Source organism: Pristiophorus japonicus, chromosome 2, assembly GCF_044704955.1.
Source record: "Pristiophorus japonicus isolate sPriJap1 chromosome 2, sPriJap1.hap1, whole genome shotgun sequence".
Taxonomy (NCBI): domain Eukaryota; kingdom Metazoa; phylum Chordata; class Chondrichthyes; family Pristiophoridae; genus Pristiophorus; species Pristiophorus japonicus.
The window spans coordinates 263,865,051-263,885,110 of NC_091978.1; the positions used below are offsets into that span (position 1 = coordinate 263,865,051).

General features: G+C 42.8%; 1 protein-coding gene across 1 annotated transcript in view; it reads right to left on the reverse strand.

The window, feature by feature from the left end:
- Window positions 1-4,933: 4,933 nt before the first annotated feature.
- The window catches only part of LOC139233769 (annexin A10-like), a 124,250-nt gene continuing 109,123 nt past the window's right edge, over window positions 4,934-20,060 (reverse strand). The window contains exons 11-12 of the mRNA XM_070864278.1: window positions 6,540-6,662; window positions 4,934-5,169 (exon numbers count right to left, since the gene is read on the reverse strand). Coding sequence (XP_070720379.1) covers window positions 5,101-5,169; window positions 6,540-6,662 — 192 coding nt within the window. The 3' untranslated portion in view covers window positions 4,934-5,100. The remainder of the gene's footprint in view (window positions 5,170-6,539; window positions 6,663-20,060) is intronic.

The window sequence follows — 20,060 nt, forward strand, 5'->3', positions numbered from 1 at the left end:
CCAATCAAGTGGGCTGCTTTGTCCTGGATGATGCCGAGCTTCTTGAGTGTTGTTGGAGCTGCATTCATCCAGGCAAGTGGAGAGTATTCCATCACACTCCTGACTTGTGCCTTGTAGATGGTGGAAAGCCTTTCGGGAGTCAGGAGGGGAGACACTCGCCACAGAATACCCAGTCTCTGCCCCGCTCTTGTTGGCACAGTATTTATATGGCTGATCCAGTTAAGTTTCTGATCAATGGTGACACCCATGATGTTGATAGTGGAGGATTTGGCGATGGTAATGCCATTGAATATCAAGGGAAGAGGTTTGACTCTCACTTGTTGGAGATAGTAATTGCTTGGCACTTGTGCGGCGTGAATGTTACTTGCCACTTATTGGCCTGAACGTCATCCAGGTCTTATTGCATACGGGCATGGAATGCTTCATTATCGAAGGAGTTACGAATGGAACTGAACACTGTGCAATCATCAGCAAACACCCCCACCTCTGGAAGTCGGGCAGAATAGTAGAAGAAAATCTTGACCTATATGTCACCAAGTACAATATTTTTTAAGGTGTTGTCTTGACAATACCACTATATCCATCTGTTTTTTTACTGATTACGGTTGGCTTGTCTTTGTCTTCCTGCCTGTCTCCCTCAGACCCTCCAGTCCAACTTGGAGATTTCAGGTGTAAGCCCCTACTGCCAGCAGCATGGTTGTCACCGTGTCTGGGTATCCATGGCCACAGGAGCAGAAAATTGAGGAGGAAGCGCCTGAGCTAAAGTTCTCCGTCCTGCATTATTTGCATGTGTGCAAATGGTCTGTGCCTATTGTAGGTTTTCAACCCCCAGGGCAATGCAAAGGAGACAAAGCCCTGACCCAATGGGTTTCATCCCCCTTTTTTCCTGGCCATTGCATATTCCCCAGGGCAATGGTCAAGAAAATCAGCCCCATACTTGTCGTAGAAGGGCATAGAAAAGAGCTGTAAGAACAAGTTAATGAATTGGTAAGGTACAAAATGTATAAAAGCTCTTGTGCTATCTTAGTTGAATGTATGTATTTAATGACTTAGGCTTTTCGTCTCTTCCCCATTGGATTCTCTGGCAGAGGAAAGGGGTAATGCGGATACTGCTATCAAGGAGGAGTGTGATATTCTGGATAAAATAAATATAGTGAGAGAAGAAGTATTAAGGGGTTGAGCAGCTTTGAAAATAGATAAGTCCCCAGGCCCGGATGAAATGCATCGCAGGCTGTTGAGCGAAGTAAAAGAGGAAATAGCAGAGGCCTTGACCATCATTTTCCAGTCCTCTTTGGATCTGGGCATGGTGCCGGAGGATAGGAGGACTGCTAATGTAGTACCCTTGTTTAAGAAGGGAGAAAGGGATATGATGAGTAATTACAGGCCAGTCAGCCTAATCTCAGTGGTGGGAAAATTATTGAAAAAAATCCTGAAAGACAGGATAAATCTGCATTTGGAAAGGCAAAGATTAATTAGGGACAGTCAGCATGGATTTGTTAAGGGAAGATCATGTCTGACTAACCTGATTGAATTTTTTGAGGAGGTAACCAAGAGGGTCGATGAGGGTAGTGCGTACGACGTAGTATATATGGACTTTAGCAAAGCTTTTGATAAGGTCCCACATGGTAGACTGGTCATGAAGGTTAAAGCCCATAGGATACAGGGCAAAGTGTCAAGTTGGATCCAAAATTGGCGGAGGTAGGAAGCAAAGGGTACTGATTGATGGATGTTTTTGTGATAGGAAGGATGTTTCCAGTGGGGTTCCACAGGGCTCAGTACTGGGACCCTTGCTTTTTGTGGTATATATCAATGATTTAGATTTGAATATAGGGAGTATGATTAAGAAGTTTGCAGACCACACTAAAATTGGCTGTGTGGTTGATAATGAAGAGGAACGTCATGGGCTACAGGAGGCTATCAATCTACTGGTCAGGTGGGCAGAGCAGTGGCAAATGGAATTTAATTCAGAGAAGTGTGAGGTAATGCACTTTGGGAGGGCTAATAAGGAAAGGGTATACACATTAATCAGTAGGCCACTTAATAGTGTAGATGAACAAAGAGACCTTGGAGTGCTTGTCCACAGATCCCTGAAAGCAGCAGGCCAGGTGGATAAGGTGGTTAAGAAGGCATACAGAATGCTTGCCTTTATTGGCCAAGGCATAGAATATAAGAGCAGGGAGGTTATACTTAAATTGTATAATACTTTGGTTAGGCCACAGCTGGAGTATTGCGTGCAGTTCTGGTATCCGTATTATAGGAAGAACATGATTGCACTAGAGAGGGTGCAGAGGAGATTTACTAGGATGCTGCCTGGAATGTAGAATCTTAGTAACGAGGATAGATTGGATAGGCTGGGTTTGTTCTCATTGGAACAGAGGAGGTTGAGAGGAGACCTCATTGAGGTATACAAAATAATGAACAGCCTGGACATAGTGGATAGGAAGGGTCTATTTCCATTGTTGGAGGGGTCTATTATGAGGGGGCATAGTTTTAAGTTGGTGGAAGGTTTAGAGGGGATTTGAGGGGGGAAGGGGGCTTCTTTATGCAGAGGGTTGTGGGGATCTGGAACTCGCTGCCTGGAAAGTGGTGGATGCAGAAACCCTCACCACTTTTAAGAGATGGTTGGATGGGCACTTAAAGTGCAGTAACCTGCAGGGACCTAGAGCTGGTAATTGGGATTAGACTGGATGACCTTTTATTGGATGGAGCAGATATAATGGTAAGTGCTGCAGGGAATAGAATATGGCCAGGGTGATCTCCTGGACTAGTTTCGATCGCCTGGATGGGTCGGAGAGGAATTTTCCCAGATTTTCTCTCCCTAAATTGGCCTGGGTTTTTATCTGGTTTTTGCCTCTCCCAAGAGATCGCATGGCTCTGGTTGGGGTGGAGTGTAGAATGTTTTAGTATAAGGAAAGTCACAGTTGTGGTGAGGCGGACTGGTTGGTCTGGGTGCTCTTTGCCTTTTCGTCATTGTTCGTAGGTTTATATGTACCTTTCGGGCTGCTGACCAAGGGCCATGTGGCTCTTTGTCAGCCGGCGCGGACATGATGGGCTGAAATGGCCTCCTTCTGCGCTGTAAACTTCTGTGTTTCTTCTATCAGGGACAGATGAAGGTAGAAAGCAACTGGCAAATGCACTCTGCTATATTCCTGTCTCCCTTCCGTTTTCTGGGGGTCAGTCCTGTTGGGGCACTGTACGAACACCCCTATATGGGCTGGCATATGTAAAGTCCATAGTCTCTGCCATGTATTTGTCCTTTATAACTTTTGCACACTGGACACTTAGGCCGTCCATTAGGCCCTTGTGTCCAGCATTCAGATGTTGGCAAGATGACTAATGGCTACAAAAAAGAGGGCCCTATACAAGCACCCTCAGAATGCGACCAAGCATAGGATCCATTAACTTAAACCAAAATGTTCATGATGAATCATTTTCTGAAACTAGGCAGCTCATTGTCTACCTCTATCTCACTCCGGCAGGACCCTCAGGCTTGCTGCAGCAATTCTACACCTTCATATTGGTATAACTTTCTGGTGGAGGCCAGCAAGCCCACCTCCTGTATGTAAATAACCCTGGGGCTGGAATTACCGCTGGAGTCAATGGTGCATCTCTGTGGCAGATGGAAGTCCGGCCCACCGAAGATGCGCCTTGATCTGCGTACGACACGGACACGGAATGCCTAGGCAAGTTTGTCTATTCTCAATTTTGAGATATTTTCAAGTAAAAAATATTAGTTGCACAATCCAACTTTGTAAAGGTCTTTGTAAAGGTAGTATTCATTTTAAGGAACCTTTACTGATCTGCAGTTGGACAGCTCCTGATCAGCCTGGTTATAAGAGCCAAATCTTACTGAAATAAATGGAGCTGCTTTGAGACATGCGTGTGCTTTCCCTGTAATCTACAAACAATAGTGATCAGTAAATTCTCAAAATGGTGAAAAATAACGAGCTAGATTAACATTAACGCAATGCTTGTTAATGCATAAAAGGTGCTTAACAAAGTGAAGGTTTTAATATTACAAACAGCAGAAGCATGAAACTATTCGAGACAGGTGTGCACCTTGCAGAGTTGAAATGGATCATATCGAACCATAGATGCTTTCAGCACAGAAGGAAGCTATGCGCCCCATTCTGCCAATGTCAGCTATTTGCTGGAGCAACTAATCCCACTGTCACATACTCTCCCCATAGCCCTTTATCTTCCTCTGGTTGAAATATTTATGCAACTTTCCCTTAAAATAGGCAATGGTTTCTATCTCAACCACTCCCTATGGCACTCCACGTTTTAAAAACTGTCTGAGTAAATACATTTCTCCCAGCATCCCTCCTCATTCCTAGAGTCTCTCATAAGAAACAAACTTAGTCAATGTATTCTGTAAAATGACTGATTCTTTTTCAATTTGTAATTGTTTTGATCACATCAATGTTGCCAAAACTTTTATGCAGAATGTTATGCATTTATTAGGGCTGTACTTTACCTGAAGTATTACAATGAAATTTATTGCAAGCAATTGAAGAGAAAAAATGCTTTTTATTTTGTTGCAGCTACTTTGCGTTAAATCAACTGAGTAAGTAACTAGTTCTACAAAGCTACTGGCAAAAAAGCAATCAAGGCCCAATAATATGTTAAAGATCCTTCGTGTGACAACATGTTCTGTTCTTCAACCCAGAGTGAATGGATAATCAGAAACTGCGGTGTTCATTAAGTCCGTGGTCGCATTAGTGTGAACAGGAAAAATGTACATAATAGTTTCTTTGATGTTGTCGTCTCAAAAACATGCTGCAATTTTTTTAATTGCTGCAATATTTCAATTCATTATCATCAAAAAGATTTCTACTGATTTTTATTTGCAATGTTAGAATTATCCTTAATTTCAAAATTAATAAGTGATTACATTTTCAAGCTATGATTTATAAAATATATTGGAGTATTTTTCTCTTCACAGATGTTCTGTAGATCAACAGAAGAGATTTATCTATAATAACTAGCCAAGTGCAATTTGATTTTTCAATCTATGGCAAAGACTGAAGCAGACTTGGGTTTAGTGAGACTTCAGAATTTTTACTTTTGCTTTGCAAGTAGTCATGAATCTTTATTCATTTAATAATCTTCAGCATCGCCAGTACAAATTGCCAAGAGAGCTGCCTCATAATGTCCTGATGCGTATTTCTGCAAGGGATCAAAAATAACACCATCTTAAAAAGCATTTACAGTGATCTTCGGTATCAAAATTATACCTGTGCTAATATTAACATATTCGTTCTTAATGTGGCATATTAAATTCTTCAATCTACTAATGAAGCCATTCACCCAATTAATATAAAGAGGTTAAGCACCTGAGTTAAAATAGAGAACAAAGACATTTTACAGGAATGTGTTAATATTTGCACAGCATCATTTTAATACTTTAATATTTTCTTTTGATATGTTATATGAACATCAAGCAGAACAGTCTGTCACATTTATCCTTCTTAGACATTTTTCTTTTAAACTTCGTATACATATTTAAATCAATCAAATGTACAAGTTGAATGTGACTATAAAACCTGAAAAGATGTAAATTTAGCTTTATCTACCAACCTCTTTTTTTTTAAAGTAACCCATCAAGGTATTAGAATTGAAAATATTTTAGCGCCGATTTTAATCCTGCTCACCTGGCGGAAACTGTGTGGACAGGCAGTTAAATCGCCATCAGCCATAATCTGGTGAAAAAATCTGCGGGGCCAAGATCAGCTAGTGTGCTTCTCTGGACCCCAGAAGGAAAGTTGAATCCTCCCCTGACATGGTCTTCCTGGATGAGATCATCTAGCTCAGTATAGACTGGGGAGCAAACTTAGGACTTTCCTGTCTGTCCTTCATCATGTAGTGTGTTTACCCACTACTTCAGACTTGGCTCAGTGGTAGCTGACTCTTACCTCTGAGTCAGAAGGTCACGAGTCTAAGCAATATTCCATTGACTTAAGCACATAATCTAAGCTGACATTTCATTGCAGTCCTGAAGGGGCGCTGTACTGTTGAAGGTGCTGTCTTTTGGATGTTAATCTGAGGTCCTGTCTGCTTGCTTAGGTGGTGCAAAAGATCCCATGGGACTATTCAAAGGAGGGCAGGGGGTTCTCCTGGTGTTCTAGTCAACATTTATCCCTCAATCAACATCACCAAAAACAGATTATCTGGTCATTTATCTCTGTTCTATGTAAGACTATGCAGTGTGTAAATTTGTCACCTTCTTTGCCCACATGAAAACAGTTTCTACACCTCAAAAATAATTAATCAGATGTGAAGCACTTTAAATTATTAGGAGAGCTATGAAAAATACTTTTCTGATGTAATTATTTTAGTGATATAAAAAGAAAATAGTGATTTGAGAATAAGGTCTATGAGAAAAATTGTTGTTCTATTGATAGCCTATTATTACTATTCAAATTCCAACAGACTGATTACGCATGACCTGTGGCTAATAATACAGCAAATTGGACTGTTAGATAATTGCTGAATCTCCACATGTATGTGTACATCTAAAACGGATGAACAAACCATACCTTGATATCGTGGTGAAGGGAATTTCCATATTGGTCCTTGAAATTTCTTTTGATATTCATCAGATCCAGTTCACTTCTTGAAATCATGACCCTTATAATAGTTCTGTTGTGAAAGCCACAGTCCTAATTAAAGTTATAAAAACCTGGGTTATGTAATGGACCTCTGCAAATCATTTCCCACAAATGTGGTACCATTTAGTTTTGTTTACATAGTGCCTTTAACGAAGGAAAACATCCCAAGGTGCTTAACAGGAGCATTATTAATAAAACATTTTTTGACACCGAGCCACAGGAGGAGATATCAGGACAGATGGCCAAAAGAAGAAGGTTTAAAGGAACATCTTAGAAGCAGAGAGGTAGCGAGGCGGAGTGGTTTAGGGAGGAAATTCCAGAGTTTAGGCGGTTTTATTGTAATATTGTAAAGTTGATATATTCTTAACTAGTCATGCTGAATTTTGTGTAAAGTAATAAGAATTAAAAATTACATTAAGAATACACTGACGATCCTGTGCTTTTAGCAGGCAGCAGCATTCACAGGGAGCACAACTTGGCACACTGTAAGCACACAGACTGCTGTTTTGGAACATAAGACTTTACTTCTTAATGGTGGATTAGGAGGAGTGTTAAATTCTGGTGTCATTATGTATTTCTGATGTGCATGCAGCAATGAAAAATAAATCATAAAATCAACCTGGGGGATGGTCACGATCATTCCTATCGCTTTTATGGCATTTACACCTATGGTGAATTTAATAATATTTATTAATGGATCAGCAATTGAAAAGGCCACTGGTACATTTTAAATGTTCTGAGAGGTTGAGTCAATAGAAATAAAAATCAGGGGATGTAAAGTGGGCTGCTGACGTGCTATCACCTCTTTTACACAAAGTCAAGATCTACCCTAACAAATAAGTCCATGAAAGTCAAAGCTAGCATAGCCATATGCAGGATACTTAACTTTGACTTTGATTGCTGAATTCAAGAACATACCATAAGATTCTTCCCATTAATATATTTTCTATTTGGAATTTGTAACTCGCTGACCCTTCTTGAATTGGCTTCTGTGTCTTTGTTTCTCTATATTGGAGGAAAGTGAAGGAATCCACAATCTTGGCTAATATGTAAATTGCTTGCAGACAATCTCCTGTCAAGATTTTTAAAGTCCAAGTTGTTGGTATTGCCTAGGAAATGGTAATCAATGCCAAGCTCATCCAGGTGATGGATAAATATAATTAGTTTTGATCACCAGACTATCAATTGCCTGCTGTTTAATTACAAACGACAAGCCATTATCCATAACGGCCTTTCCATCAGAAGACTCCCGTTCAATGTAGCAATGTTGTCTTGTTCTGGAGGTATGGAAATTGAATTAAGAAACTTGGCAGGCATTCTTCATGGCTGTGGATACTATTTTGATTGACAATTTTGAATAATTGTGAAGTTTTTTTTAACCTTTCTTTTGGTCCTACTCTGAATCAAAGGGGTGAGAGTGATATAACTGGGACTACAGACCGTGTTCTTTGGTTCCTATCTTACTTTACTACTATTTAAGCCAGCAATTATAAGAATTACATGGCAATCATCTTCCACCAAAACCTTTCACCACAGACACATGGTCCAAAGTTATAGAAGAGAATTGCTACAGGTTTATAATAGGAATAATAATAATAATGAGTTTTCATGATAATGAATTAGGGGCATGACAAACCGTGAGAAAGAATGCAAGTGATTGCAGAAGACAGACGGGTTAGCAGATGAGGCAGATTGGAGAGCGATTCAGTGCCGAGAAATATGAAGTGGTAGATTTTGGGAAAAAGAACTGTGAAAAAAATATACTATAAGTTGTAAAATTCTTTACCGAGTGGAGGATCAGAGAGATCTAATTGTGCAGATAAATAGGTTTTTAAAAAGGGGAAGTGCAGGTAGAAAAGGCCATTAAAAGCCAAATGGGATTCTGGGTTTTATACAAAGGGAATGTAAAAACAGGAAGTGATGTTGAAGTTATACATATTACCTACACTTCCAAACCTCCCATCAGGCTCCTCACCTAATTCTAGAACTAATAGCCCTGTGTCCCCTTTCCTAATAGGAATTCATTCAATTCTTTTTTAAGCCCTACTGTGGTTTTCTGTTCCAAAACCCCTGCTGGTAATGTGATTCCCCTTTTCTATCACCCTCTCATGAAGAAAAATGTTGCCTAAATTATTTATTTCCCTTTGACACTTAACTTTAAACCGTATTCTCTCATTCTGATATCCTTTGACCGACAGAATTACTTTCTCGGTTTGAATTTCTCATGCCCATGAGAATTTAAAAAAACACTATCAAGCTCCCTCCTCATCCCTTCTCAAGAGAGTTAAGACCCAAATAGACAATCTTTTCTCATAACTCAGACACCTAAATTCAGGAATCAGTCTGGCAGTCCTCCTCTGGACTCCCTCCAAAAGCCCTACATCCCTTCTAAGATATCAACATAGATCTTCAGGACCTAATCGGGGCATGATCCTGGTGTTGCGCACACTGCATGCACACAAAGAAGCCGGTGGAAGGACCACGGGAAATTGGTCCTAGCAGCTAGCTGGTGCTGAGGCACCAAGAACAACTGGTTCAGATAGCAGCCAAGGCCATAAGAAGTGCAGGGGGGGGGGGGGGGATGGGGTGTAGGCAACAGCAATTGGGAGGGGGATGAGCAGTGGTAGGCAGCAGCCCGTGATTTATTGTGGAGCTGGCAGGACTTTGAGTAAGAAATCCAGCCAAGTTGTCCCCTCTAATTTATGTAATGTGGATTGAAGTGGTGTCCAGGTTCTTTACATTTATCTGTCCAAGTGGCAATCCATCTAGGAGGGAGTCCATAATTAGACTGGACAGGGGTCCCGATAACTGTACGCCCCATCAGAATACAGCACTGTGAACCATTTGCTGATGCAGAGGTTATCAGGATAGCCTTGTACAAAAAGAAAACTTGAGAGATCAATTTACCAAAAGGTTGAGCTGAAGATGACTGCGAAGAACACAAGAAATAGGAGCAGGAGTAGGCCATTTGACCCCTCGAGCCTGCTCCGCCATTTAATAATGGCTGATCTGATCATGGACTCAGCTCCACTTCCTTGCCCACTCCCCATAACCCTTTATTCCCTTATCGCTAAAAAATCTGTCTGTCTCCACCTTAAATATATTCAATGACCCAGTCTCCACAGCTCTCTGGGGCAGAGAATTCCACAGATTTACAATCCTCAGAAGAAATTCCTTATCATCTCAGTTTTAAATGGGCGGCCCCTTATTCTGAGACTATGACCCCTAGTTTTAGTTTCCGCTATGAGTGGAAATACACTCTCTGCATCCAACTTTTCCAGCCCTCTCATTTTCTTATATGTTTCGATAAGATCACCTTTCATTCTTCTGAACTCCAATGAGTATAGACCCAACCTACTCAACCTATCTTCATAAGTCAACTCCCTCATCTCCGGAATCAACCTAGTGAACCTTCTCTGAACAGCCCCCACGCAAGTATATCCTTCCTTAAATATGGAGACCAAAACTACACGCAATACCCCAGGTATGGCCTCACCAATACCCTGTACAGTTGTAGCAGGACTTCTCTGCTTTTATACTCTATCCCCCTTGCAATAAAGGCCACCATTCAATTTGCCTTCCTGATTACTTGCTGTACCTGCATACTAACTTTTTGTGTTTCATGCACAAGGACCCCCAGGTCCCACTTTACTTAAGCACTTTGCAACTTTTCTCCATTCAAATTATAATCTGCTTCTCTATTTTTTTCTGCCAAAGTGGATAACCTCACATTTTCCTACATTATACTCCATCTGCCAAATTTTTGCCCACTCACTTAGCCTGTCTATATCCATTTGAAGACTTTTTGTGTCCTCCTCACAATTTGTTTTCCCACCTATCGTTGTATCATCAGCAAACTTGACTACATTACACTCGGTCCCTTCATCCAAGTCATTAATATAGATTGTAAATCGTTGAGGCCCCAGCACCGATCCTTGCGGCACCCCACTAGTTACTGTTAGCCAATCCTCAATCCATGCTAATATATTACCCCCAACCCGGTGAACTTTTATCTTAAGTGTCATGTATGTATGCTTGGTTTTACTAGCCACCTGGTGGCGCCACTGTTGGAGGTCATTGGGCTATGCGCACGTGTGTGCGGCCCAGGTATAAAAGGCCAGCCATCTTGTAATGTAATCACTTTGGGCCCTAATAAAGTAAAGCCAGGTTTGTACCTGTTCGAAGTTTACAGTATTCAGTCTATTGAGTTATTGCATACACAACATTTGGCGACGAGGTAACAAGAACCTCCGCATGCAAAAATGAGCACAATTGGAATTCTGGAGTGATTCATGGAGGAAGAAGATTGGGCAGACTTTGCAGCCCACTTGAATCAGTACTTCGTGGCCAACAAAATGGAGAAAGAGACGGACGCAGTTCGGCGCTGGGCGGTCCTCCTCACGGTTTGCGGTCCGAAAATCTATGGACTCATAAAGAATCTCCTCTCGCCCTTAAGTCCAATGGACAAGCTCTATGAAACATTGTGTGCTCTGGTATGTGACCATCTCAAACTAGATGAAGGCATCATCACCTCGCTCCGCCCCCTACAGCTCGTGCTGCGCCGCGCCCAACTCCAGAGGACCAGCAGGGAGCCAGAGAATCTGTAAGTTTTTTTTAGGCGCACTTTGTGGTGCGAAAAATGGGCGTCCAGGTCAGGGCTGCGCCGTTCTAGGCGCGGCCCGAAACTTGGGCCCATCGATTCTATACGAACATTCGTTCTGACGGCCAGGATGTATCGGAATTCGTTTACGACCTAAGACGTCGAAGCTGGACCGTGTAAGTTCGAAACTGTGTTGGCAGACATGCTGCGGGACTTCTTTGTAATCGGCAACAACCACGAGGTGATCCTGCGTAAGCTACTGGCGGCGGATATGCTGGATTTGAGCAAGGTCATCATGATTGCCCAATCATGCATGATGATGGACAAAAACTTAAAAGCAGGTATCATTGAAAAATCAGAACTTTCCAAGTACTGTAAACAAGATAGTATCGTCGTTTGGCAGAGCTGCATATGGCAGGGCCTACCCGACTGCATACGCGAAACCTGTGGCTGCTCAAATGGAAATGAATCCAATATCACTGTGTTGGCGTTGTGGGGGAAATCATCGGCATCATCAGTGTTGGTTTAAGCAATATATTTGTAAAGGCTATTCGAGAGTGGAGCATCTCCAGTGCATGTGTCCGCAACTGACACACCACGTGGAGGATGATGACCAGTCTAGCGCGGATCCGATATGCAATCCGAGATACCAGAGGAGTAAGTGTATGGACTGTATTCATTCCTAACAAAGAGCCAACCGATAATGATTAATGTGAAACTTAATGGTGTGCCGATATCGATGGAACTGGACACGGGTGCGAGTCAATCAATAATGAGTCAGAGGACATTCAACAGGCTGTGGGATACTAAGGCTGTGAGGCCTAAGCTGAGTCCAGTTAATGCCAAGTTGCGTATGTACACTAAAGAACTCATAACGGTGATTGGCAGTGCAGTAATCAAGGTGTCGTATGATGGTGCGGTTCACGATTTACCATTATGGATTGTTCCAGGCAATGGTCCAATGTTGTTCGGTAGGAACTGGTTAGTAAAAATCAAATGCAACTGGAATGAGATCAAAGTGTTGTCGGAGGAGGAGGATACTCCATGTGCTCAAGTGCTGAGCAAGTTCCCCACGCTGTTTGAACCAGGCATCGGCAATTTCATGGGAGCCAAGGTGCAGATCCACGTGGACTCGGATGCAAGACCCGTCCATCATAAAGCTCCGGTAGTTCCGTACATGATGAGGGTGAAGGTCGAAACCGAACTGGACAGACTCCAGCATGAAGGGATCATATCACCGGTCGAATTTAACGAATAGACCAGCCACATTGTTCCCGTGTTGAACAGTGATGGCACTGTCAGGATTTCTGGAGACTACAAGGTTACAATCAACCGAGTTTCGAAACAGGATCAATACCCATTACCGAAGGCTGATGACCTGTTTGCAATGCTAGCCAGGGGGAAGTTGTTCACAAAACTGGATCTGGCGTTGGTCTATTTGACACAGGAGCTGGTCGACATATGCATTAACACTCAAAAGACTGTTTATCTATAACAGGTGCCCTTTTGGAATTCGCTCAGCTGCAGCCATATTTCAGAGGAACATGGAGAGTCTACTGAAGTCCGTCCCCAGAACCGTCGTGTTCCAAGATGACATACTGGTCACAGGTCGTGACTCCGTCGAACATGTGAACAACCTGGAAGAGGTTCTACATCGTCTGAACAAAGTGCAACTCAGACTGAAATGTTCGAAGTGCGTCTTCATGGCACCGGAAGTCGAATTCCTGGGGATGAAAATTGCTGCCGACGGTATCAGGCCTACCGACTTGAAAACCAAGGCCAACAAAAATGCACCCAAGCCTCAGAATGTGACGGAGTCACATTCGTTCCTTGATCTACTCAACTACTTCGGTAATTTCTTACGTAGATTGAGCACCTTATTAGAGCCACTGCGCATGCTGCTAAGAAAAGGCGACAACTGGGTTTCGGGTGTGTCGCAAGATAGAGCTTTTGAGAAAGCTACTAATCTGCTTTGCTCTAATAAGCTGCTGGTACATTATGATCAGTGTAAGCGTCTAGTATTGGCCTGTGATGCTTCGTCATATGGAATTGGTTGTGTGTTCCAACAAGCTAATGAGTCGGGCAAATTACAACCTGTTGCATGTGCTTCAAAAAGTTTGTCAAAAGCAGGAAAGAGCCTACAGCATGGTAGAGAAAGAAGCACTAGCCTGTGTGTATGGGCTTAAAAAGATGCATCAGTACCTGTTTGGTCATCGGTTTGAACTGGAAACAGATCACAAGCCATTCATTTCAGTGTTTTCGGAAAACAAAGGTATCAATACCAATGCATCGTCCCGCATCCAGAGGTGGACGCTGACATTATCTGCCTATGATTATGTCATTCACCATAGACCTGGCACTGACAATTGTGCCGATGCATTGAGCCGTCTGCTGTTGTTCACACCGGAGGTGGAAACGCCACAACCGGCAGATCTACTGTTAGTCATGGATGCTTTTGAAAGTGAAGGAACCCCTGTCACGGCCCAAAAAATTAAGGCCTGGATCAGCCAAGACCCGATATTATCAGTTGTGAAACGTTGTTTCCTTAATGGTGATTGCTCTGCCATACCCAAGCAAATGTGTGAGGAGACCAAACCTTACATCCGTTGCAAAGACGAACTATCCATTCAATCAGATTGTATATTGTGGGGTAATCATGTTGTTATGCCCAAAAAAGGCAGAGAGAAATTTGTGCATGATCTACATAGCATGCATCCCATATTGTCATGATGAAAGCCATTGACAGGTCTCATGTATGGTGACCTGGAATTGACTCTGATCTGGAATCATGTGTGCATCAGTGCAACACTTGCATGCAGCTTAGTAAAATACCAGCAGAATCGCCGCTGAGTCTGTGGTCGTGGCCATCTAAACCATGATCCAGGATCCACATCGACTTTGCAGGTCCCTTCCTGGGAAAGATGTTCTTAGTTGTGGTGGATGCTTATTCCAAGTGGATAGAGTGTACAATCATGTCATCCAGCACATCCACAGCAACCAATGAGAGCCTTTGTGTCATGTTTGTTACGCATGACATCGTTGTAAGTGACAACGGATCTTGCTTCACCAGTATGGAGTTTCAAGAGTTCATGAAACTCAATGGTGTCAAACATGTGAGGTCAGCACCATTCAAACCTGCATCCAATGGACAAGCAGAGCGTGCGGTCCAAACCATCAAGCAGAGTATGAAACGTGTAACTCAAGGTTCACTACAAACTCGCTTGTCACGCATATTGCTTAGTTACAGGACAAGACCCCATACGCTTACCGTGGTCTCCCCTGCTGAACTATTGATGGAGAGGTCTCAAGACCAGGCTCTCTCTTGTCCACCCTGACTTGAATAATCGTGTTGAATACAGACATCAAAGTCAGCAAGGGTATCATGATCGCGCTACTGTGGCACGCGACATTTCTATCAATGATCCTGTGTATGTACTGAATAATGGTCAAGGTCCCAAATGGATCACTGGTACTGTTACAGCCAAGGAGGGTAACAGAATGTTAATCATTAAGCTCAAGAATGGGCAGACATGCAGGAAACATGTCGATCAGATAAAGCTGCGGCACACGGATGAATCGGAACAGTCTGCGGAAGACACAATCAGTGACCAACCAACCTACCCTCAGTCATCAGAGGACTCCACTGTCATCAATGAATCTGGACTTTCAATCACTGACATGGTCAATGAATCTGGACTTTCAATTCCTGACGTGATCATTGCCACTCCCATCAGATCGGCTACCCAGCCCCCAGTCATAACAGACTCAGAACACTCGCCCAAGGCTGGAGTTGAACTGATTCGTTCAACTCGGGAGCGGAAAACCCCGGACTGTCTCAATTTGTAAAAAGACCTTTACTAATATCTTAAAGGGTGATATTGTCATGTATGTATGCATACACAACATTGTGCAGTAACATTTTACGTGGCACCTTATCGAATGCCTTTTGGAAATCCAAATACACCACATCCACTGGTTCTACCTTGTCCACCCTGCTCATTACATCCTCGAAGAACTCCAGCAAATTTGTCAAACATGATTTCCCTTCCATAAAACCATGCTTGATCGAATTATGCTTTTACAAATGTCCTGCTACTGCTTCTTTAATAATAGACTCCAGCATTTTCCCAATGACAGATGTTAGGCTAGCCGATCTATAATTTCCTGCTTTCTGTCTGCCTTCTTTTTTAAATAGGGGCGTTACATTTGCGGTTTTCCAATCTGCTGGGACCTCCCCAGAATCCAGGGAATTTTGGTAGATTACAACCAATGTATCGACTATCTCTGCAGCCACTTCTTTTAGGACCCTAGGATGCAAGCCATCAGGTTCAGGGACTTGTCTGCTTTTAGTCCCATTATTTTACCGAGTACTATTTCTTTAATGATAGTGATTGTATTAAATTCCTCCCTCTCTATAGCCCCTTGATTATCCTCTATTGGGATGTTCTACTGTGAAGACCGATACAAAATATTTGTTCAAAGTCTCTGCCATTTCCTTGTTCCCCATTATTAATTCCCCAGTCTCATCCTCTAGGAGACCAACATTTACTTTCGCCACTCTTTTCCTTTTTATGTACCCGTAGAAACTGTTACTATCTGTTTTTATATTTCGTGCTAGTTTACATTCATAATCTATCTTCCCTCTCTGTGTTATTTTTTTAGTTGTTTTTTTGCTGGCTTTAAAAGTTTCCCAATCCTCTGGCCTCCCACTAGTCTTGGCCACATTGTATGCCCTTGTTTTCAATTTGATACCATCCCTTATTTTCTTCATTAGCCACGAATGGTTATCACTTCTCTGCCAGCCTTTCCTTCTCATTGGGATATATTTTTGTTGAGAGTTATGAAATATCTCCTTAAATATCTGCCACTGTTCATCAACCGTCCCACTCTTTAATCTATTTTCCTTGTCCACTTTAGCCAACTCTGCCTTCATACCTTTGTAGTCTCCTTTATTTAAGCTTCGGACACTGGTTAGAGATCCAACTTTCTCACCCTCCAACTGAATTTGAAATTCAACCATATTATGGTCACTCATTCTTAGATGATCCTTTACTAGGAGATTGTTTATTAATCTTGTCTCATTACACAGTACCACAGTATCTAAGATAGCCTGCTCCCTGGTTGGTTCCGCAATGTACTGTTCAAGGAAACTATCCCGGATACACTCTATGAACTGTTCCTCAAGGCTACCCTGGCCAATTTGCTTTGTCCAATCAATGTGAAGGTTAAAATCGCCCTATTTATTACCGTTCCTTTTTTACAAGCCTCCATTATTTCTTGAATTATACTCCATCCAACAGTGTAGCTACTGCTGGGGGGCTTACAGACTATGCCCAGCAGCAACTTTTTCCCCTTATTATTCCTTATCTCCACCCAAACTGATTCAACATCTTGATCTTCTGAGCCAATATCGTTTCTCACTAATCATCATGAAAGGCGGTCCCTCGAACAACGATGACTTGCTTCCACATGAGTTCACAGATGTTTCAATGAAGGACCCGATATTCCAGTCCTGAACTCCAATTGAAGCGGTGGAAGATGCCTGTGCGTGTATTTTTTTAACGTGTGGTGACCGTTGCACATCAGTTCCCACACGGGCTTGACAGAGCTAGGCCTTTTTCCAGTGGCAAGGGTTAACCAGGATGACTGGAGACCTCCTCTGCTGCACGGACCTACTGTGCACACATATGCCATGTGGGCTGGCCCGTGCTGCCCCAGGCCCTCGGCTCTTCTGGGCCCCGTATCCTCATTTACTGCACCTCCGCCACGATCTCTCGTCGCTCCTCCGCCACAAACATTCGCCGCACCTCCTCCACGATCTCTCAGCACTCCCCCCGACCTGCGAGAGACCACCCTCACAGGTCGGGAAGTATAAGAGCTATAGTGACATACCACTACAACTTCCAGCCGGAGCTGCTCCAAGTGTGATCATACCCATTTGTATCCATTTATGCCGTGAACTCATCTATTTTGTTACAAATGCTGCATGCGTTCAGATAATTTTAAAATTTGGTTTTTTACCTTTTTTTCCTGCTTTGACCCCACTTTCTGATTCACTTTTATATTTATACATTCTGTCTTACAGCTGCCATCGGTAATCAGTCTCTGAGTTAGACTTTGGCTGTAATAGCTGTCTATTTTACCAGACATTATTAGATCTTAATGTCTAGGAGCCTATTCTGTATCCAAGATGGCCCTGATTTGAACTACTCGCTCAGGCCTGAGTTAAAATTACAGTCGGGTCTCCATGCATTGGGCCGCAACATGCAATTGCAAAGAAGAATTCTTTTGGCTCCGGGCGCGTGTCCTTGCCTCCTGCACAGGAGAGCAGATTAAAATTGCAGATGTTGCAATCGTAGCGGCTTTCGGACAGGTAAGAGCCTGAGGATTTTAACTGTCTGCCCACCAGGTTGCTGCTGAACCAGTCGGCTTTAATTTGAACCCAAATCTGACACTACATGGAAACTAATTCCTGTGGATGCTTCCAGATCTACTAGGACATTTAAAACGTAAATATCTGTACTGAGAATGGTAGTTTGGTTCAGTTGATAACATTCCTGCTTTTTGTCTCAGTTGTGGATTCAAGCCCTACTCTAGGACTTGAGCACATAATCTATGTTGACACAATGCTGATGAAGTTCTGTATTGTTAGGGGTGCTGGCTTTCAGATGAGATGTTAAACCAAGGCATAGCGTAGGTGGATGTAAAAGGTCCCTTACATTATTTGAAGAAGAGCAAGGAATTCTCCTGGTGTCCTGGCTAACCAACATTATCAAAAACAGATTCAGTTCATTTTGCTGTTTGTGGGACTGTGTTGTGCATAAATTGACTGTGATATTTGCCTGCATAACAATAGTAATTTACATTTAAAAAAGTAATTCAGTGGTTATGAAGCACTTTGGGGTGTGCACAGTTCTTTCTTTACTAGATCAGAAATTAGAATGTTATTTAAAAAGAGCAGGTCCTCACAAGCAAGTACATAAGAAATAGGAGTAGGAGTAGGCCATAAGGCCCCTCGAGCATGATCCGCCATTCAATAAGATCATGGCTGATCTGATCTTGGCCTCAACTCCACTTTCCTGCCTGTTCCCCATAACCCTAGACTCCCCTGAAGTTCAAGAATCTGTCCATCTCAGCCTTGAATACATTCAAGGACTCAGCTTCCACAGCTCACTGACGTAGAGAATTCCACAGATTCATGACCCTCTGAGAGAAGAAATTCCTCCTCATCTCTGTCTTAAATGGGCAAACCCTTATTCTGAAACTATGCTCCCTAGTTATAGATTCCCCCACGAGGGGGAACATCCTCTCAACATCTACCCTGTCAAGACCCCCCAGAATCTTATATGTTTGAATAAGATCACCTCTCATTCTTCTAAACTCCAATGAGTACAGGCCCAACCTGCTCAATCTTTCCTCATAAGACAAACCCTTCATCCCAGGAATCAACCTAGTGAACCTTCTCTGAACTGCCTCCAATGCAAGTATATCCCTCCTCAAATAGAGACCAAAACTGCATGCAGTACTCCAGGTGTGGTTTTCACCAACGGCCTGTACAATTATAGCAAGACTTCCCTTCTTTTATACTCCATCCCCCTTGCAATAAAGGTCAACATTCTATTTATCTTCCTAATTGCTGTACCTGCACGCTAACTTTTTGTGTTTCATGTAGGAGGACACCCAGATGCCTCTGTACTGCAGCATTCTATAGTCTCTCTCCATTTAAATAATATTTTGCTTTTCTATTCTTTCTACCAAAGTGGATAACCTCACATTGTCCCCACATTATACACATTTGCCAAATTTCTGTCCACTCACTTAACTTATCTATATCCCTTTGCAGATTCTGTGTGTCCTCCTCACAACTTGCTTTCCCATCTACCTTTGTGTTGTCAGCAAATTTGGCTACAATATACTCAGCCCCTTTATCCAAGTCTTTATTTTAAATTTTAAATAGTTGCGGCCCCAGCACTGATCCCTGTGGCACCCCACTAGTTACAATTTGCCAACCAGAAAATGACCCATTTAGCCCGACTCCCTGGCCGGAATCTTCCCAGCCCTACGAGTGCGGGCTTGGAGGCGGACCCGCTGTCAAAATGGCCCTGATTGACAGCGGGTCGGGATCCCGCTTTGCACCTGCCTCTGTGTCAATTTCTTAGCTGTCAGATCTGCGTTCGGATATCAGACCCGACACCAAGCAGCGGGCCACTTCATTAATGTACTTAACAGGTAGTTTAGTGCTATTTAAGAGGTTGAAAAGTAGGCATTTACAATTTTACCAACTTTGACGGGTTTGCCATTCCTCGGGGAACACGTCAGGTAAGTGGACTCAGGTTTTCAGTGACTCTCTATTGCTTTGATAAGTTGGCAGCTGCAGAAGTGGTATAAAAGCTACCATTTCACAACTGTTCACTTTCCAATGTCAGAAGATGAAGCCTTCAGGATTTGGAAGAAACTTTTGACCTGTATGCAGATTGGAAGTGTTTGCAGTGAACTCTCTATTCACTGTCACCTCCTTCGAGCAACCTCTCTCACCACTGACAGATCGCGTCTGTCATTTCAACCTTACCTGCCATCTATTCCAGCAGGATTGTGGCCCTTGACAAAATCTCACCTTGGTCCTCAGAATCGCACCACGATTAGCCTCAACATTATCACCAGGCACCCCAGCATCACCAACAACCTTCTCCGCAATCACCTGATGCTGCACAGGACACAGGGCTTCAACACCCAACCACATTTCTGTCTGGGATGCCAGGTATGGTCTCACTCTGGCTACATTTACTTCACTTGAAGCTGAGCACCCTGGCTGCCACATGATGGCACCACCCCACACCAGCACCATAAAC